This window comes from Stegodyphus dumicola, chromosome 4 (genome assembly GCF_044657685.1).
Source record: "Stegodyphus dumicola isolate Sdum_Otavi_A_Nest chromosome 4, ASM4465768v1".
Taxonomy (NCBI): Eukaryota; Metazoa; Arthropoda; class Arachnida; order Araneae; family Eresidae; genus Stegodyphus; species Stegodyphus dumicola.
The window spans coordinates 161,634,133-161,654,099 of record NC_140771.1 but is presented as its reverse complement, the minus strand read 5'-3'; the positions used below and the strand labels follow the sequence as shown (position 1 = coordinate 161,654,099).

Genomic DNA, 19,967 nt, shown 5'->3' with positions numbered 1-19,967 from the left:
CGGTATTGAGCGGATGGAATGGCCAACTCAATCCCCATACTTGAATCCGATAGAGCATCTTTTGGACTATCTTGGGAGACAGTTTGCTGCTTTAAGTCCTCCTCTAAGGTTGTTAGATGAGCTTGAACAAAAATTTCTCCACGTCTGGTTATTGCTTCCAATTTCACTGACTGACAATTAACTGACAGTCACTGCTGCCAATGTATTGCAGCTAGGGGTGGACACATTCCTTATTAGAACTCATTTTTGTAATTTTTATTTATTTATTTTTTTTTTGGAATGTTTTTCCTCAAAAAACTGTGATATACTGTTTCTCCAAGGTTGGATTTCTCTCCCAAGAGCACAATTTTTGGCTATAATTCATGTTTGTGTTGAACTTTAGAAACATTCTACATCACATTCATTAAAGAACTGTTTAGTGAACATGTCATATAAATTTCTTGTTTCTATGTTGCTTCATTCTCAAATTAGACACAAAAAAAACATGCTGTTCCTTAACTTTTGGTATATTAGCATGATTGATAATTACACATCATGATTACTAAGTATGGCAATAATGTTTAATATATTATATTAAAAATTCTTTTATGATTTAAGATACACATGAAAAAATTTCTAAAAACTGAAAAACATGCAATCTCTGAATTGGAAGAGGAAAAACTTTGAATTCTGTTTTGGGGAAAAGTGTCTTCTTGAATCTGTAGTTCACAACACTACAATGCAACTTTTTTTTCAATTAAATTTTCTTTCATCAATTAATTCATTCTGATAAAACAATTCTATTAAAAATCGTTTTGCTTTTAATGTATCAAATTTCATTTAAGTAAATTCATGTTTAGTAATAAAAGAATAGGAAGAGAATATAATGCGAAGAAATGAAAAAGAATTTCAATACTTTTCTTAAAAATAAATTTTAAAAATAAGAAAATTATGTATAATGATGACGGTATACAAAAATCGTAGATCTACAGCAAAAGATAACATAATTCTAATATTTGAAATTAATATATATATATATATGTGTGTGTGTGTGTGTGTGTAATTTTTAAGTTACATGGTTTTAATTAAATGCACTATAAGTAAAAATATAGTTATCATAATTCTCCTATTCAGGCTTTATGTAAATAAAAATATTATCTTGGATCTGCTAACAATGATAAATTTTAAATCAGGATGGTCAAAGAAAAATTCTAATATATTAATTAAATGTTTTAATACTGATAACACGTCACATATATACAATTATTTTTATTGTTCTTTAAAATTCTGTTATGTCCTAACATAACTCTTATACAAATATTAAGATTTTTAATTTTAGTCACATATGATCAAGAATAGTACAACAACTAAAAAAAGTATTAAAAAAAATTATGTACTAGAACTAAAACCATATAATTTAAATTTTTTAGTATACTTTATTTTATACTTCTTATTCTATAAAATCCAGAAAAATAATAAAAAAGGAAAATTATTGCTTCTAAACACAAGAAAACTATTCATTCCAATCCATTTAACAATGAAATAAGCATGACATCATCTTTTTTAAGACCTCCCAATCAATGTGATGGCATGATATTAATTCATTTAAAGATCAGATCTCCTCATTATTCGAAATCACAATGCTCATAACAGTGAAGGAATCAAATAGTAAAAAAAGTCTTTTGATTTACAAATAATAGCTAACATTATTAAATAATTTTTTAAAGCAAACAAAAATTTATATAATACTTCAAGGCAAAAAGTCTTCATCAGACAATGCAAAGATCGAAATTCTGCTGAGATTAGTTTGAATATTTTATTGTCACTATAAAGATGCATCAAATAAAAATTTTCAAAAAAAAAAAAAAAAAAAGGGGGGGGGGGCTTAAAGAAGCTCAAAACTAATTGCAAGATTTGATTCAAACAAATAGAAAAATTGAGTTATATAATACAACATACAATTTTATAAAATTACACAAACATAAATAAGCTTTGTGATAATTAAGACACAATAACACGCTGAACAAATACTAATTCAGAAGTCAAACAACAAAAATCAGCATTATATTTTCAAAATACTGTGAAAATTTTAAAATATAACGCTGATTTTTGTTGTTTGACTTCTGAATTAAGCTTTGTGATGTAAAAAGAATCTGTATGGTGATATAAAAAATATAGTGCAAATGAAAATATTACATAACAAAGTTCTTATTTTAAATCCATCATCACATTAAAAATGGACACATTAATTTTGCTGTTGGAACACATAACTAATACTTAATACCAAAACTCTAGGAGGAAGGGATAGGGAATAGGAATAAAGATTTTAAGATTATAACCATTTTTTATAAATTTAAAATTACATTGATAGGCAAGTGTTGTTTCTTGGCTACAATAAAATCATCTAGTCCATGATTAGGAGCTGAATGCACTAAGCCAGTTCCCTTAGTCATTGTAACATGATGGGCAGGAACAAAAGGACATTCCTGATCTTTTGACATAGGATGAAGGTACTTCATATCTTTCAATAAAGTTCCTAAAAAATACAGCATTTAAGACAATTTTGTATTTTTAATACATTTTGCAATTTTTTAGGAATATCATGGAAACTATATAAAAAAATCTATTACTACCTACATCAGTTCTAGTTCTTTATCTTAAAAGAATAAGTTAATTCAGACAGATTATTGTTCTAGTTTTAGGAATGGAATTTTAGTTAACCAGTTAGTTTAATAACATCTAAACACTGTAGAGTTGAAACATTATATGCACATGCAACTAACCTTCAAATGTCTCTATAATCTGTAATTCAGTCATTAGTGAGCTGGATACAGAAGGTATCATTTCTTGTGCCATTAAATAAAATTCATTTCGTCTTGTGCATTTGACCAGACTGTATCTATACAACAATATCTTTATATATATAAAAATTCAGTACTTCCAATAAAAACTATTTTAAGTCAAAAACAAAGAGTATTTCTTACATTTTATCAGCACAATAGCAGACTAGTTGGTTTGCTGGAATAGTCCATGGTGTTGTAGTCCAAATTATTGCAAATAAGCTAGAGTTTAGAGCTTGGGGGGGGAAAACACTTTTATGAAATAATTTACATATGCATTAATCAAATCACTATAAAGTAAATAAGAAAAACATTTCTTGAACAGGAAACACAAATAACAGCCATTCTTTAAAATAACTCTCCTCCTCCCTCCATCAAAATCAGCATTTTTTTTCAACCGTTTCATTTTTTTGGCTTGTTTGTTTGTTTAAACTAAGTTTGAGGAAACATGTCAGGGTTTTCTGCATTAAGGAAGGTATGCTTTTACAAAAGATTTTCTAAGAGGAATTGGCTTACAACTGTATTAGTTTTATTCTTTAAAATAAAAGTCATACTTAAAGAACTTAAGGAAATACTTAAGGAAATTATATTTATTTATAACACACAGCAATAATGGTCTATACACTTTGCTTAGAAACAATATCATGACCAAGAGATGAGTTTCAAGCACAGTGAATGCTCTCTAAGATGGCCATTCATAATTTTTGTCTTCTGTGAAGGCTATCATCTTAGAGAGATGATGCTCAATACTAATGCTCATTTGCATTTTTTTTATAAATACTGATCATTTTCACAAATGGTTGTCTTAGGGAAGTGGTCACTAAAAAGAATTCACTATATTTACACTCATTGATGGATTATGCCAATTAAAATTTGCAGTGTGCAAGAATTCCCTGAAAATGGGTAAACATTAAAAAAATGGAAGGATATTTTTTACAGAGTTGAATAAAAAAAAAGATGTTTAAAAAATTTTGCAATATATTCCAAATGAGTTTTTGCAATTTTACTAACTTAAATGAGTTTTGCAGATTAGAAACTTAGGTTTATTTATGAGAAGTTTTGAGTTTTTTATTTAATAAACTCTTTCTTTTTTGGGGGGGAGGGTAAGTATGCACAGGTTAAATGACAGCATTATTAGCATTTGGAGTCTAGTTTTCACAACGCACAATAGCAGATACCAAATGAAATGAGAATATGAGTGAGAAATTATAATACAAACTTTTATTCATAGTGTTTTTATAATTAAAATTATATTATAAATATCACACTTTAAAGTTTCCCTAGAGTGGTATTTCCTAAAGGAACTGCCATGATTTACCTCATTAAAAACAAAAAAAAAAAATCATTGGTAAATTTATCATTTATATGCATCCAAGATTCAATAAAAAGTAATACTAATTTTTCAGGTAGACTAGGATACTGAATATACTAGAATACAACTGTTGTTCAATCATATTGGACATAGGACTGCAAAAGTTAATTTTCAACATGAATATTCCTAACTATGGAACCATCTATTTCCATCTATGGAACATCAATTTAAATATTTGAAACTGCTAATTGTGATAAAATATACCTTTTTTTTTTTTTTTTCAGTAAGAGATACATATTACTTCTTTTCCGCTGTTTAAGTGGGGAAAAAGTATAAAATTAATGGAATTTATTTTATAATGGAATTTATTTTATGCAAAATGTATTCCAAAGAAAATAATATAACAAGAAAGTCTTCTTCATTTTAAACAAAAACAAAATTTATCTACAAATTAAGAAGAAAAATGATTCATTAAAAAGGAAGGATCTTAAAATGGCACTGTTGGTAGTTAAGTTCATCTGAGTTTAAAAAGGAAAACTACACTTACATCCTAAGGCACTGAAAAATTCATCTTCTTGCTCTCTTACACAAAATTTTGATATAGATGTTTGATTCTGGGTCTCACTGATTAATTTCCTGCTACCAAAATGACAGTTTTATTGTTTTAATTTAAAAAGGAAGAATTTGTTAAGATTCTTCTTCTTCTTCTTCTTTTTTTTTTTTTTATTTTTTATTTTTTTAACCATACAGTATAATATTATACAGCGCTATTTCAAGAAAGTAGCCTAAATCAATTACAAAAATATATCTTTTATGAAATAAAATTTGAATAAACTGGGAAAAATTTAAGTAAAATCCTTTATGACTTTTGAAATTTTCAACGTGGAGTGGTTAGTACACTGCAGATTAGGCACTTACAAATAGAGTATACAAGAATACCTCAACAACATTTAGCATGCCATTATAAAAGTAAAGCAAACTGTTTCTTTTAATACACAGTTCAAGATGTAATTTATAACATAAAATTGAAAGCATACAGAAAGTAATTAAATTGGATCACTTAAACACATTTTAAGATTTAAAAATTGATATCACTAAAATATATAACTAAAAAAATGCAAAAATAAAGATGAATACCTAATTTTTGTTTTAAAACATCAGGACATTTGGTGACTGAAAATTTCATGTAAACAGATGGACTAAAATCAGAAAGAGAGGGAAAAAAATGAATATTTTAATAAACAACAGCTTGTGTATTATCAGAATATTACAGTAACTAGCATTGGGAGAATATGGAGTGTTTTAATAGCATATTACAATCAATTACAATGAGCAATATATTAGGAATACCTCTTTAATAACCTGCCATTCTTCCTCCAGTACAAATCATACGTGCACTTGATGCTGAAGGACTGCCAGGAAAACACAAGATACTGCAATTTTACTTTCAACACCATCCTAGATGTTGGTCTTAATTCATAGATTATATGATTTGTTGAATAAAATCCTAAACATATTTAAAATAATTTCAATCCAGGAAGGTTATGCTGGTTTGGAGATCATGAGTGATTTTCAAACTTGTGCTTGAAAGTGATATGATACACTGAAACAAACAACCCCTTCCGGCTACGTAAAAGTATAGGTGATTAGACAACTCATGCTGGTAGCAGAGTATTCATGAGGAATTTTATGATTTCTAGAAATATACTAAAAGATCCTAATATGCCCCTATACCACCACCATCACAAAGCCAACATTGCTTCAAATTAAATTACTTAGGCAGTATGAATTGATAACTCATGATCAGGCCCACGCCAAGCCTAATCGGCATCGTCGTGCAAATGTATAGTGAGCGCCTTTATGCAGTGATGATAATATTAGAGAGAAATTATTTATGGTCAACACTTAAAATTGAAGTATTATTAACATAATAATATGAAAAAACAAAAAAATTACTTTTTATCTTTCAATTTTTCTAAATGAGCAAACATTTTGTGTTTTGTTAAAACCCACTCTCAGACATATTTATTGAAGAATTATATATTTATATTATAAAAAATAACATTGCAAGCGAAGCTAAATTAAATGCTTAAAGCATTGAATATCAAATATACTGCTTAACACTATTTATTATCTTAAAATTAAAAAAAAAAATTAATATACATATTTAATTACAGTTAAATATTGGGAAATATAAAGCTAAAGAAAGATATGTAGAAGAGTAGACCAATAAATAATATTTAGTTTTAATTATTTATTAACATTAATTTATTAACACATTAAGGGTTAAAAATTCCACAAAGCTAATAAAAATACTAAATGGAAGGGGCAACTGTATGACACAGAAATTGGGTGAAAAATGGCAAAAGGTAAGGTTTTTGTAATGCATCTTAGATTTAAAGTCTTAAGAATCTTAAAACTTTTTTTTTTTTTTTTTTTTGGAAACAGTGTTTCTCATGTAGACATACATTGTACATCATTTAATTTTGATCTCTTTTGCGTCAAACTTTGTATGCGTATTCTCAGACACATTATCTTTGGAAGCAGTAAGTGCCCACAATTTTTTAAATAACTCTTTATTTTCTCAGCAATTCATGTTTAAAAAATGGAATTTTTACAGTAAACATTTTTTGTTTTTTAAATATTGACTACTTGATCAACAACAATGATGTATTTAAATCTTTCAGTACTCCCAAAGTTTATAAAATGTATCTTAAGACTTTTTTTTTTTTTTTTTTTTAATGTCTCAAGATAAAAATTAGGACCACAAAGATGTACATCAATTAGTTCTGCAGAAAATGAGGTTCCCACTTCAAGGATGCCATTTTTTAAATATTTTTTTTTTTTTTTGATTTTCAAAATGAAAAATATTGTTTTTAACAAGTTCAATAAAATCGATTTGCGTTTGTTTTGAAAGCAACCCTCCAGAAAGCTCGAGAGCTGAATCTACCTTTAAAGCATCTCAAGTGGCATAAATCCTTAAATCCATTTTCACATAAATTGTGTTCGATCATATGTTAGCAAAACATATAACACTAACACACATATAATAAACAAATGAACTGAAACAAAATAGTTTCAATATTTAGAATGAGTAAAATTACAGAAATTGAAATTTTCGGGCTTTGTTTTTCGCAAATTGATTTATAAGTAAATCTATATCTAATTTTTATAAAATATCACTTTCAATGGAAATAATTGCAGAATTTGTCAATCTTTCTTGATCCATGGTAGATCTCAGGTAATTTTTAATTACTTTCAATTTTGAAAATGATACCTCTGCTGTAGTTACTGAGACTGAAATTGTTAATAAAATATGTAAAGTAATATAAATATAAGAAAAGGAGTGAGTTAAATTGTTGACAACTATGTAGCTTAGAGGTTCAGCTGATGATGCTAGATTTTCTCCAAAAGTTTGCAAAAACTGCGGTTCATGCAAAAGATCTACAATATTTAAATTGCTTTGATTTTTATCAATTAATGCTTTTTGCAGTTTTTGACATAAATTGAGCTGATCTTGTTCAACGTATTTAGTAAAATCAGAAATATTACACAAAAATTTAAAAACTTCTGAATTTGAAGAAAAGAGATCAAACTTTTCACTTAAAGATGATATTGCAACATCTAAAATCCCCCCCCCCTGAAAATTTACTATAAAGTTTACTTCGTTTTGCATAGGCTGGTTTTGGCCTTTGTAAAATAATGTTTTTTTTTTTTTTTTTTTTAATTTTTGGGAGTCTTAATGTTTCTTGGCTTTTAAAATTTGTATCAACATCTGAAGAAGATGCCAGTTCTTTACTTTCTGTGACTATATCATTGAAGCCTTTAATATATCTATAAACTTGATTATAGATCTGAGCCTTTTTGAACCTCATATAAAATGATATCTGCTCTTGATGGCTGGCATCAGTGTTAGAATCAAATTTAATTTATTTAAACTTTCAGAAGTCTGAGAAATATTAAAATTTTTTGTTTGGAGAACATTGCTAGCAACATTAACTTTGCTGAGTATTTTATACGATAAAACTACCATACACATAAAATTAAATTTTTGAATTTTCCCCCTAAAAATGTGGCCTGATTTTTTGTAGTGTTTACAAAAATTTTTTTTGGTTGTTTCATAGAGGGCATCAAAAGCCTCTCTTAATCAAAATTTTAAATCTATACGGATTAACCACCTCGTATCTGACAAAGGTTTCCGCATTAAATTTTAAACATGCCTTTTTAAAACAGACGAGAGATTCGTTGAAGCCGAAAAAAATTGTAAAGCTCTTCAACAATTCAAAACATTTTACACTGAATACATTGTTGTTCGCAGCGTCATTCAACAAGGTTCAAACTGTTTACAACAGGACACAAAAAATGCTCTAGGTTGATTCTCTAACTCTGTATTTTCTAAATTAAGATACCTCATATGAACTGATATCTGCTCTTAATGGCTGGCATCAGGGGTACAATCAACTACTCTAGAAAAATACTTTGTCTGTTTGGTCTTATTTAAAGTAATTTGTTTATATTACCCCCTAATAAGCTACGTTTCCCGGGACTTGGAGGAATTCGCCTCCTTTTCCCTACTCTTTCAACCTGTTTTTGATTCCATTCACGCAATGCGTGCAGGAAATCGTCTCAACTATCACCTCTTCCTCTCCTCAATTGCTGTGGCGGGAGGTTTTTGACCACCACCTAGGTGAAGTTAGGAGTTGAAAGAATTCTTTCGTCCCTTTGTGTAGACTCCTTATCGTTCTCCCATCTCTTTAAACCCTTAACGATTCTCGTTTCTTTTACTTTAGACATGCTCATCTCTTAATTATTCAGTATTTCTTAATGAAGTTGTGGAGGTAATTGCTGTTTTCAGCAAAGGTACTCCAGAAGCCTCCGCCTTGGTCCCTAATAAGCTAATTGTTTCATTTTTAATTTTATCCCAGAGGTAATGAGGCATATTTTTTTTAATATGTATAGACATGATAGGGTAAAATTTTGTGATAATTTCTATATACATTAAAAAATTACCATTATTTCTCTTGAATAATTTGTTATTGGAACCACGAAAGGCTAAGTTTTGTTCAGCTAAAAACTGAATTACATGGATAACACTTTCAAAAACATCACACCAATGCTTAGTTTTTTTCTTTAATAAATTTTGAAATTCCGAATCAACAGTTTTATCCTTTTGTAATTAATCTAAAAAAATCGGACCAAAGACGTAGGTTCTGGAAATGCATTTACATTTTACGTGAAGTTTTAAGTGCTCACTGAAGTGTTTCCAGCCATTAAATCCAGAACTACTCAATTTTACGCTCCTAAAATTGTTAAACATTTTACAACAAAAACAATAAAGAGAATTCTTTTCAACAGCAACTAATCCCTTTTAACTCTTTTGTCATTTGGCAAGATTCGACAAAAGTACATCTCAGAAAATGTATGTCCATTTTTGTCTTTTGGGAAACTAAAACTAGAAGCCAAGTTTTGATAATATCTAGACTCATTTTCTAAGGTTTGCATTTGGGATGGCAATAATGAACTTGGCCATAATCCAGGATCATCAGGCACAGACAAATGTGTATCTACTGCAGAAATTGTACTTTTTACTATTATTTGCGATACTATTTACTTATTTGCGATTCCATTCAGCTAAATTGGAAATAGCTAGGATTTCTAGGTGCTTTCTTCATGATACAGCTTTGCATCTTTCGAATGGCAGACCTCAGAATGCACTCTTTTCTAGACCACAAGTTGTTCCTGACTTACCTCATGCAGCTCCAGTTGCAGCTTTTAAAATGTTGACTGAGCATGATTGCCTCCGTGCTCATCATTTTCATTTTAACATTGTGGACTCTCCTACATGTTCTCTTTGTATGACTGAAAAAGATATGACTGCTTGGACGAGTACCCTGCACTATCTGCTCTTTCTAATCATTTGGCGAGATGGAGAGCCTATTGTCTAATAGCCTAGAGACCAAATGACAGGCATTTGATAAATAAAACAGAAGATTTTTCTATTATTTCTTCTGATGTTTCGACTGGCTGCATTGAAGTTGAAGGTAATTCCAGGATAAAAACACCTTCTGATTATTAGGTTCCTTTTAGGAAAATTTTGTTAATTTCAGAGGTAACTGAGATGCTGATGGACAACTAGTGAAGGTAGCATCAGCTTGGGTATTCTCTGGGATTTGGAAAAAGTGAGTACTTTTAAAATTCTGCTTTACTACGTCTTCCTCTCGCTTTCTTTTCTTCAGTAAATTCTGGTACCCAGACAGTTTTTCTCTGTTTTTTTTTTTTTTTTTTTTTTCCCAACATCTGGGAAAAAGTGTAAGTAAAATAAAAGAAAGTAACTGTTATAAGAAATATTGCGTAAAACACTTCTTAAAAACACTTGGAAAGTCATTGTTTGAAATATTTTACCTTACTTCTGAAAAACTGAGTATATCTCAAACCACTGCTGATAAAATTATGAACTATTAGATCAATACCAAATAAATGAAGGAGCTCGTGGTACTCTTTTGTTTATTAAAAGAAATAAATCAAATTTAAAGTATGTATATTTAAGATGTAATGAAATAACGAAACAATTTTCTTCGGTTTTCCATATAGCTAAAAATGAGAAAATGATCATTTTTTAATTTCAGAACACCTTGTATATTTTTATTCCACTTTAAATTTCACACAGGTATATTTTAAATTCAGTAGTATTCCATAATATGCCAATCTTTTCTTCTCGAAAGCTAATAATTTTCAATTTAATAAACAAATGCTTCCCGTAGAAAAACAATTTTCAAATAATTAGCCTAAAATTGTTGCTTTTCTGAATTAAAAAGCTAACCTAAGTTTAACATAGGATATAATTGCATGCACCTTTTTTTTATGGAGAATAACAATTGCAACAAGCAATTATTAAAAAAAAACACAAGAAAAGATAAATGCTGCACAAATTACTATGATTGCAACATTAGATATGAAATAAGAATTAAGTAATATGTCGAACGCATCTAGAGCGCTGCCGTCTACTCTTATATATGCATCGTCATCACACATTTTTATGTTCGAACAAGACAAGAATTTTCTATTCAGACAGGCAGCGAAACGGATTGTTTGTTTTTAAGGCTGCCCTACGCCTTTTTGACTCAGCGCCGTCGTGCAACTATTGATGACACGGGCCTGCTCATGATACTTATGTCATATATGTATCCTTCATCAACTCAGTGCAGTGTGGAAAGAGAATTCATATCAGCATAAATCTGCAGAATTCCCAGTTTTACCAAGTACAAAACACCCATCAGTGGTCTAGAGGTAAAGTTGTTGAACACTGTTCAGTAGTTCGACTTGGCTTTGATTCCAGGTTAACAGGTTGGCTGCATGGGTGTTTTCATAGTTTTCCTATGTGCAATGTGGATATGAGCTAGTTTCTTCCTGAAAGTCCTCCCCAAAGTTATCCCTCTTCTTAGGTAGATAGCCTTAGCCGACTTTGTAATAATCAAATTAACAAACCAAATCCAGCGTTAAGCAAAATGCGATATCTAATAGTATACAGGTGCACAGTCAGGAATAACATATGAATAGGACACTAGTTTTTGTAACTAAAAGCCTGTAAGACAGCATGGTCTGCTTGCAGACTTTCCTTGTGATTTCAGCTCTGAATCTATGTGTGATTCAGTAACAGTCAGAAGAACCCTGAAATTGCTCCTGACATTGGTCACTAACTGTGGATGTTTGCTCACTCTACATCAGCAGAACTTTTCAGTAGTATACCTGAGAGAGATTCTTGACATGACTGCTGTTGAGAATAACAGACCTAACTTTTGAAGACTTTTAAGTTTACACTTTTGAAGTTTTAGACTTTTGAAGTCTAAAACTTTTGAAGTGTTATGATAACACTTCAAAAGCAGAATGATAAATTTCTGTTTCCTTCAACAAAACGCCTACGATTAAGTCATACTTTCTCATAAAGACACCATATTTACAACTTTTTTGTTGATTGTAAAACACTTAGAGAAATCCAGATATTTATTTATTTATACCTTGCATTATGTCACAGATTGCTTTATATCAGAAGATGTCAACATACTCTTCAAATAAATACAAACACTTTAAATCATTCTCACAGTAAGTATTTAAATCACAAATATAAAATTGCTTATTATAATTTTATTTGTAAGAAGTCAAATGAAGAAATTTAATTACCTAACATGATTTGGATTATATTCTAATTCTGCTTCAGCTAATGATGTCCTAAAATAATAAGATACATATTAACGAATATTATGTATTGATTCGAAATCATGCATCAAATTTAAATTGAATTTTTTGTAAAAGATCAATACAAATTTCCTATGTCCTAAAATAATAATAAAAAAAGATCATTTGCACACCAAGCCATCTAAAAATAGTCTTTCCTAAAAATAGCTCCATTCAACAATAGATTCCAATAGATTTCAAGGTAAAAATTTAAAACTAATATAGAATAAGGAGCTTAGCTTACAGCCAAAAAAAAAAAAAAAAAAAAAGCATAAAAAGCATAGAAATTTCTTTTCAAACAATTCCTTTTATACCCTAAAAAAATCTGGAAGATTTCTTTGAAAAATGAGGGTCTTAAAAAACTGAACATGGCTAAAATATATGGACTGGTTTGTGTTGAGCTGCCATCTACTATAAATAAAGAAGGTTGAAAGTAACCTATAAATTATTTTTCATTCAATTTTTCTGTGCGTACAGAAGAAAATTTTTAGGTGTGTCCAGACCGGACACACTGTGCCGCAAAGGGTTAATTCCACTATCCATTAGAAAATAATTTTAGTGAATTATATCTATTGACGACATTTCTAAGAGGTCGCCTTTTAAAGAGACCTGTATTTTTTGTGAACATAAACAAACATTGCCAGTGAATATCACATTTCTAAGACCACCATATCTACAACCAAAATCCTTTAAAACCGTGAACGGTTGCGTTTATAGAGGGTTCACTATATTTTTTAATAAAACATGTACAGGTTCATTATATACTTGCTACATTTTGATTTTCTGTCAAAGCAAAGGAACAGTGGTTCTATTTCTTTAGAAGTATGTGAAATTAAAAAAAAATGGACACTATATGACATAAATAGAATTAGATTCAAAAACACACCTCTTGAACATGTCTGAAATTCATTATTGTGCTCAGAATAAATTTATCTAAAGAAAACGTTTAATAAATATAAGAACTCAAAGGCTGAGTCAGGTCAAAGTAGTAAGGGTCATTTCATCTGAATATATCTTTTCTTAATCATATAGTGACTTTTTGAACAGCTTATGAAATGGGAAAAACAGAATAAGTGCGAACAGCAGCGGACAAACGACACTATTTCGAACTCGGCATGAAAAGAGGATGAACAAAATGGCACTAAGCCAAGGGAAGGCATGCCTTCGTGGAGGACTTTTAAACCAAACTCGCTCGTATAAATGTTACATAAGGGGAAAACCACGAAAGTGCCCATGCAGTCTGCCTTTTCATCGGGATTTGAAATCCGGACCGAGCTACCAGTGTTCAGCGTTTTTACTGCTTGGCCGCTGGTGAGCCTTGTGCCTACATGAAAAGCTTACGAACTGGATAACTGATGCTTTCTTAAGGTACAGCATTTATTTTATTTTTTAATAATTTTTATTTATCTAACTAATGACGCACATATAACTTGATCCCCAATGTAAGCTTCGCGTCTCTGTACTCGAATCCTTCTCTAAATTACTTTATAACATGACATGGACCCTTCCCTACATATTTCTACGCAAGAAATTTGGCAAATTCTGATATCTGTATATGTGGGGAACAGGGAACTCCTGATCATTACACTTTCTCATGCCCCTTAACTGAGGATATTCACATAAAACCCCCAAGAACTGACCTCCTGGCATTCCAAAGGTTTTTAATTAAAGATAAATATCAGTATCCAAAGTTTTAGAAAATTATGCAACGACTCTCTTCCTATGACCTAGATCTCTGTCAAGTGTAAGTCCACATACTGCTTAAACTTAGTGAACTTTTACATGTTGTGATTATGGACAAAATGGCTCCAATTGTTGTGTTGTAACTCAATCGACAAAATATTGAGTTGCTAAAGTATCAGCACAACTAATAAACTTAGCATTTCAAGGTAATAAAATAAATAGAGGAATTCAAGATTAGCCTAACCGGCTTTCTCAGACAATTAACTTACTGGTGCACTTAATGCAACGGCCGCAAATGGCTAAACCCTGACAGCAGAAGTCGACGTAGCAAATTCTTGCATTCCCTTTCAATCGCAAAAGCTTCGTCTTAAATATTCTTAACTCATTTGCATCCTAAACATGTTTACTTACTAACTTATTTGCATTTGGGTGAGAAAGTGGAAAGTAGAATTCACAGTACAGGCTGAAATAATACATAACAGGATAGTATTTTCTCCCTCCTTCCAGCATGCCTTTGTGGTGTAACGGTTAGCACACTCGGCGCGTATTCGAGAGGTTCAAGTTAGAGTCCTGGCGAGCACATTGCTCATTTTTCATGTCTCCAACATGACGCCTGAACTAAAAAAAAAGGTGGTGGATGATGATTCTTCTCAACCAAGATTTGACAACTGGGTCTGTAATACCCAGTCATCTTTAAAAGGGGGAGTATATAAGGTATTTTCTATCTCCTTCCAGAATGCCTTCGTTGTGTAACGTTTAGTACAATCAGCTCGTATTCAAGAGATCCAGGCTCGAGTCTCGAAGAAAACATTACTTATTTTTCATGCCTCCCGCATAAAAAAAAAAAAAAAAAAAAAAAAAAAAAAAAAACCTAATGACTCTACAGTAACAACTAAAGATCCGTAAAGTATAAAATTCTATATTTAATTCAAGTTGGCTTAGTCTAGACCAGTGATTCTCAACAGTTTTCTCCTCATGTGCCTTTTTCACCATTGCTAAACGATCATTCAACCTTTCCTTCCCAAAACTTGAAAAGTACATATGCATTTGTTTAGATATGGATTATTTTTAATGTAAATTAAACAAGTATAAAACATGTTGGTAAATACCAAAATTTGAATAAAAGTGCTTTTTTATATTAATAAACTAAATCTAAATACTTAATACATAAAGAAAAGGTTGACTAAATTACTCTCTGAAACTGTGAAATTCCCCTTAGGGCTATTCCTCCTGATTGATGACCAATAGTCTAGACAGAAGTAGTTTTTAATAGTGACTGAATGTACAGATAATTTAATGTGACACACTTCTCTTATACTAACTTTTCTTATATAAAACTTCGGATTACGTGCATGTTTTTTGAAAATAAAAGTTAAGACACAAATTAAAGGAAAATTATGTTTAAAATTTGATGTTGATTTCAAAAACGTTTATTTGGTAGCCATAAACCTAAGAGATCAAATTTCATGCTAGAAAACGAGATATTAGAAAATTTTGAACTCATTCAATAAGGGAAAACATATTCAAAATGTAGCTCCAATTGATCGTCAACACACGAGGTTAATAAGAAATATCTCCTACAAGTTATGTGGCCACTACTTCTGAGCTGTCAGAATATGAAATTCGTATAGGGAAAACAATGCATTTCGAGGTGAAAAAAATGAGGTTTTTCTAAAAAATAAATTTTTACATGTTATGTGTTTCTTTTTTTAAATCTAGGCGAAATAATATTCAACATGTAATAACGGCATAAAACCCGCAAAAGAAGTGTTCTAGTGAAATTCAATTTCTAAATGCTGTTTAAATTTGCTTCATTGAAAGTTTTTGTATATAAATAATTACGGTAAATTAAAATGAGCTGTTTTTTAAGCGTTTACAGTTGATCGAGTAACAATATTTTTTATTGAAATAAAAATTATTTTTAATGTGCAAGATTACTTTTCTTACAACGCTGGGCTCATGGTTCTTAAATCCTCTTGTTCTTGAGTTCAGAAAACTTCGTTATTAAAATTATTCAAATAGTTTAACTTTTATATGATTTCATATTTTTCATTTTAACTTTCATATGGTTGAGTTTTCAACCATATGAAAGTTAAAATGAAAAATATTACTTTTACGTAAATTTTAATATATGTAATAATTTAATTTTTTTAGTAATAGTTCAGTAGTTTTACTTTTAAACAATGGCTTTGCTTCGATATAACAGACATGTTTAATTAGTTCATCAAAAAGTTGTTAGAGACACTACTGAATCAGGAACTAGCATATTTTTCCACTCTGCAGTTTTACTGCAAAAACAGTGAATTATGCCTTTAAATATGGTTAAGAAATATTTAATTCCTTTCATTTCCAGTTATTGAAATTTCTAAAATAATTGAAATTCTAACTAAATACTTAGATAAAAAGTTATTCAAGAACTAGACTAAAAAAAAATGTAAGAAAGGGGTTGATTTCAGTTACAAGCATAATTTCAGATATTCTTATTTTCTAGTAACAAAAAACATTTAAAATCCTCTTTAATTTATTCCTGACCAACCTTCAATTGCTCTCCTGCCATCCCCTCCCTTCTAAGGACGTTCTCTGGCACCCCAGGTTCGATAGGGGATAAAGGGATAAAGCAATTAAGCAAAGCTCTCCTCTCTTTAACTGCTTTTTCACACAGCTGGGAGCAAAAGAAAACGAACGCAATGGTTTCCCACCTGAATAGCCAGAGGCCAGTTAGAAAACTGCATGACAAAAGCCCACAAGACGAATGCCCACTTAAAAACAGCACACATTTTCAGGAAATCCAAAATAGCTATGACTGAAAAATTTTACAAGTAATAATTATTATGATTAAAAATGAAATTTCATGTGGGAAGGAAATTAATTTATGTAAAATCCAAGTTGCCAAAATTTAACTAGATTATTTGAAACCACGCTTTTAACTCACCATTAAAAGAGTGTTTCTGATGGCGCACGCATTTTCTTAATCATAATAGAATATGGTACTTTTATTTTTTTCGTTGAAATGAAAGTTTGGCTTTAGTTCTCCATATTAAATTCATTATATGCAAAATTTTCTGCAGTGTTAAAATTATTCATAAAATTAGTCTCTGTATATGATGAAAATTTACATACATTTTATACTCCTTATAATTTTGTAGAATTAAAAGAAGCAGTGTGGCCAGTATTCCCTTTCACCTCCCTTTGTCGGACTTATACGAGGGCACTTCGATTTGTCACGTAAATATAAAAACAAAGTTACACATACATGTATATGTTTTTAATCACATTATTTTGATTGACTCTCTGTTCTATATACATGTAGGATTTTAATTCAGCCGGAGTTCAAAATGAAATGTGTTCCGCTTCTTAAATGTATTGTTCGATTATTTGTTATTAATTTAAATTATTTTTATTTTATCTTTATTCATAAATCTGCTTTGTAAAGCTGAAGAAAAAAGGGGAAAAAATATTCATTTTAACGTAGCATATATATCGGTGTGGGTTTTTGTCAGTATGGGCTTTTATCAGCCTGTGCTTATATCTATGTGGGCTTTTATCAATGTGTGCTTTCATCGGTGTGGGTATTAGTCGTGTGGACAATTATCCCAGTGGGGTCTTTTTTGTGGGCTTTTGTCTGGTCATCAAGAGAAACATGATAACTAGAACTTTAGAAATAATGAAATGCAGGACTATAATTAAAATTGGTCTGCTCAAAGCACACGGTATCTGTAACTGACATCAAAATGTTTGTATAAACACTTGAAAGGATGCAGGGAGTGATTCACCAAGCAAAATAATTAATTTAATGGTAACATTTGTAGATGCCAAATAAAATGTTTTTCATGGCTTGTTTCATTTAAAGTTTCTTTCAGTTCACCACATAAATAATGCCTATTTATGATACTTTTTAGGAGATTTAAAGTCTAATCTTCTAAAATTGGCCAAAAATTAAATGGACAGAGAGATGATTCTAGTGAAAAATTATAAAGAAAAAACAAATTTAAAGCATAAGTGACTTTTAACCCCCTATAGCTGAAGTAGATAAAGTAATTGATATATATTCACGCTTGCTTATGAATACATAAAATTTACATTCAGCACATGAATTTTTCTCATTCAGAGCCAGTAGACCATTCATAAAAAATTTATAAATCACTTTTTTTTAACTACTATGGAAAAATTATTGTAAAATTTTACTTAACTTCAGAACGTTATTTAACTTTTGTTTCTTATATAGAAAGAATAGATATAAATGAACATAATTAATATGAACCCAATAAATATTTTTTCAGAAAGTATTTCTAAATATTGGTCAAACAAAACATAATGTGTAACCTACATAACAGTACCAGCACACATTTTAAAGTACTCTTATCATGTGCAAAAGGTGAGCATTGCAACTTTAGATACAATATTCAACCCTATTTTAAACTGAACAAGGTTTCACAATGCATACTGTCAGCATAAACATTTCCCTCTGAAACCTAAAACCAGATATGAATATTTACAATACATTTACATGATTATTACATCATAATTCAACTACTGTTTCTAGATTAAAACAGCCATTAAAAAGATAAGCAAAGCAATTAAAAATAAATATAATGAGTAAAAAATTTTAATTTGTTAATAAAAAATGACAAATGAAAATTAATTTTAAAAAGGTTAATTTATAAATTCCTGCTATATATCAATGTTAACAATCTGATATGTAAATGGATAATTTTATACACACATGGCACATATACACATTGGATATGCATTTATGCAGAATGAAAGAAAAAGAAATGGAAATCAAAGCAAAAAATAAAATCTAACCTATTGTAAGGTGACCAATATACAGGTTTATAATCTTGAAAGATGATTCCCTTAAAAAAAACGCAAACTATTACCCACCAGAATTAATTATATACAAAATTTAAATGAATATATAAACTTAACAGCATCAAAAACTGCAAAATCTTATTTGAAATAAAATTATCTAGAGAATAACTAATATTTATATTGTAATTAATAAATTTATGTCAAAATATCAGTAAATTACACTTATGTTCAAAAAGCTCACAGAAAATGCACAAAGAGCATTTTATTTGAAATATGAAAAAAATTATACCAAGTGACCTTTGAAATAACATCCAATGGAATAAGACAATTAGCACTTCTGCCATTTCTGGAAATACTGAATGTTTCTTTTCTGTCAAAGACTGGCCATTATTATGTTATTCTGAATAGCACAAATTGCCTGAACACGTTGTCTCCATAGACCCATCTTGACAGGACAGCCAGAATTCAATGAAAAATCTAGCAAACAAGGTACATCTTGGTTGAGGGATTTGTTTCTGAATGCCTTAATTAAGAACTCTTTAACTGACATTACCAGATGACTATGACATTGTTGTATGCAGAATTAAACCTGTAGCCCACTTTTCTCGATCCTGTTCATATAAATTTATTAATACTGAAGGGAGAACAATCAGTATAACTATAAATTTTCTGAGTCAGGTTCATTTGGGTTTTAAGAAGTTAAAGTGCATCATTCTGATTTTATTTCCAGACTGTCTGTAAAACCCCAGACTTTTTTGCTCAAAACTGGAAGCTGCACTGAGCAGTAGATTTTTTTCTGTACTGCAACACAAACCAATCTATTTTAGATGATATCACTTTATTTCTCTTATAGAATGTATGGCAGTGTCCCTGATAGTCCCTGATATATTCTAATTTTAATACATGTAACCCAACATTTTCACATGAACATTTTGAACACAGAGCTGAATCTTTTTAATAACACTATTTTTTTTTACTATAATTTTACTTTAAGTACAATGTGAAATTTTGAAAAAGCCTGAGTTACATAATTTATTTAAATATATCTATGCATATTTTGGAAATAAACATGACACAAAATGTAAAACAAGAGATATTTTTTTAAGTTT

General features: G+C 29.8%; 1 protein-coding gene across 3 annotated transcripts in view; it reads right to left on the bottom strand.

Annotated features, from left to right (window-relative positions):
* The window catches only part of IleRS-m (Isoleucyl-tRNA synthetase, mitochondrial), a 142,876-nt gene that overhangs the window by 69,525 nt on the left and 53,384 nt on the right, over positions 1 to 19,967 (bottom strand). For all 3 annotated transcript variants that reach the window (XM_085815708.1, XM_085815710.1, XM_085815709.1), the window contains exons 5-10: positions 18,853 to 18,902; positions 12,310 to 12,357; positions 5,269 to 5,330; positions 2,964 to 3,054; positions 2,763 to 2,878; positions 2,343 to 2,515 (exon numbers count right to left, since the gene is read on the bottom strand). In XM_085815708.1, the coding sequence (XP_085671834.1) occupies positions 2,343 to 2,515; positions 2,763 to 2,878; positions 2,964 to 3,054; positions 5,269 to 5,330; positions 12,310 to 12,357; positions 18,853 to 18,902 (540 nt within the window). The remainder of the gene's footprint in view (positions 1 to 2,342; positions 2,516 to 2,762; positions 2,879 to 2,963; positions 3,055 to 5,268; positions 5,331 to 12,309; positions 12,358 to 18,852; positions 18,903 to 19,967) is intronic.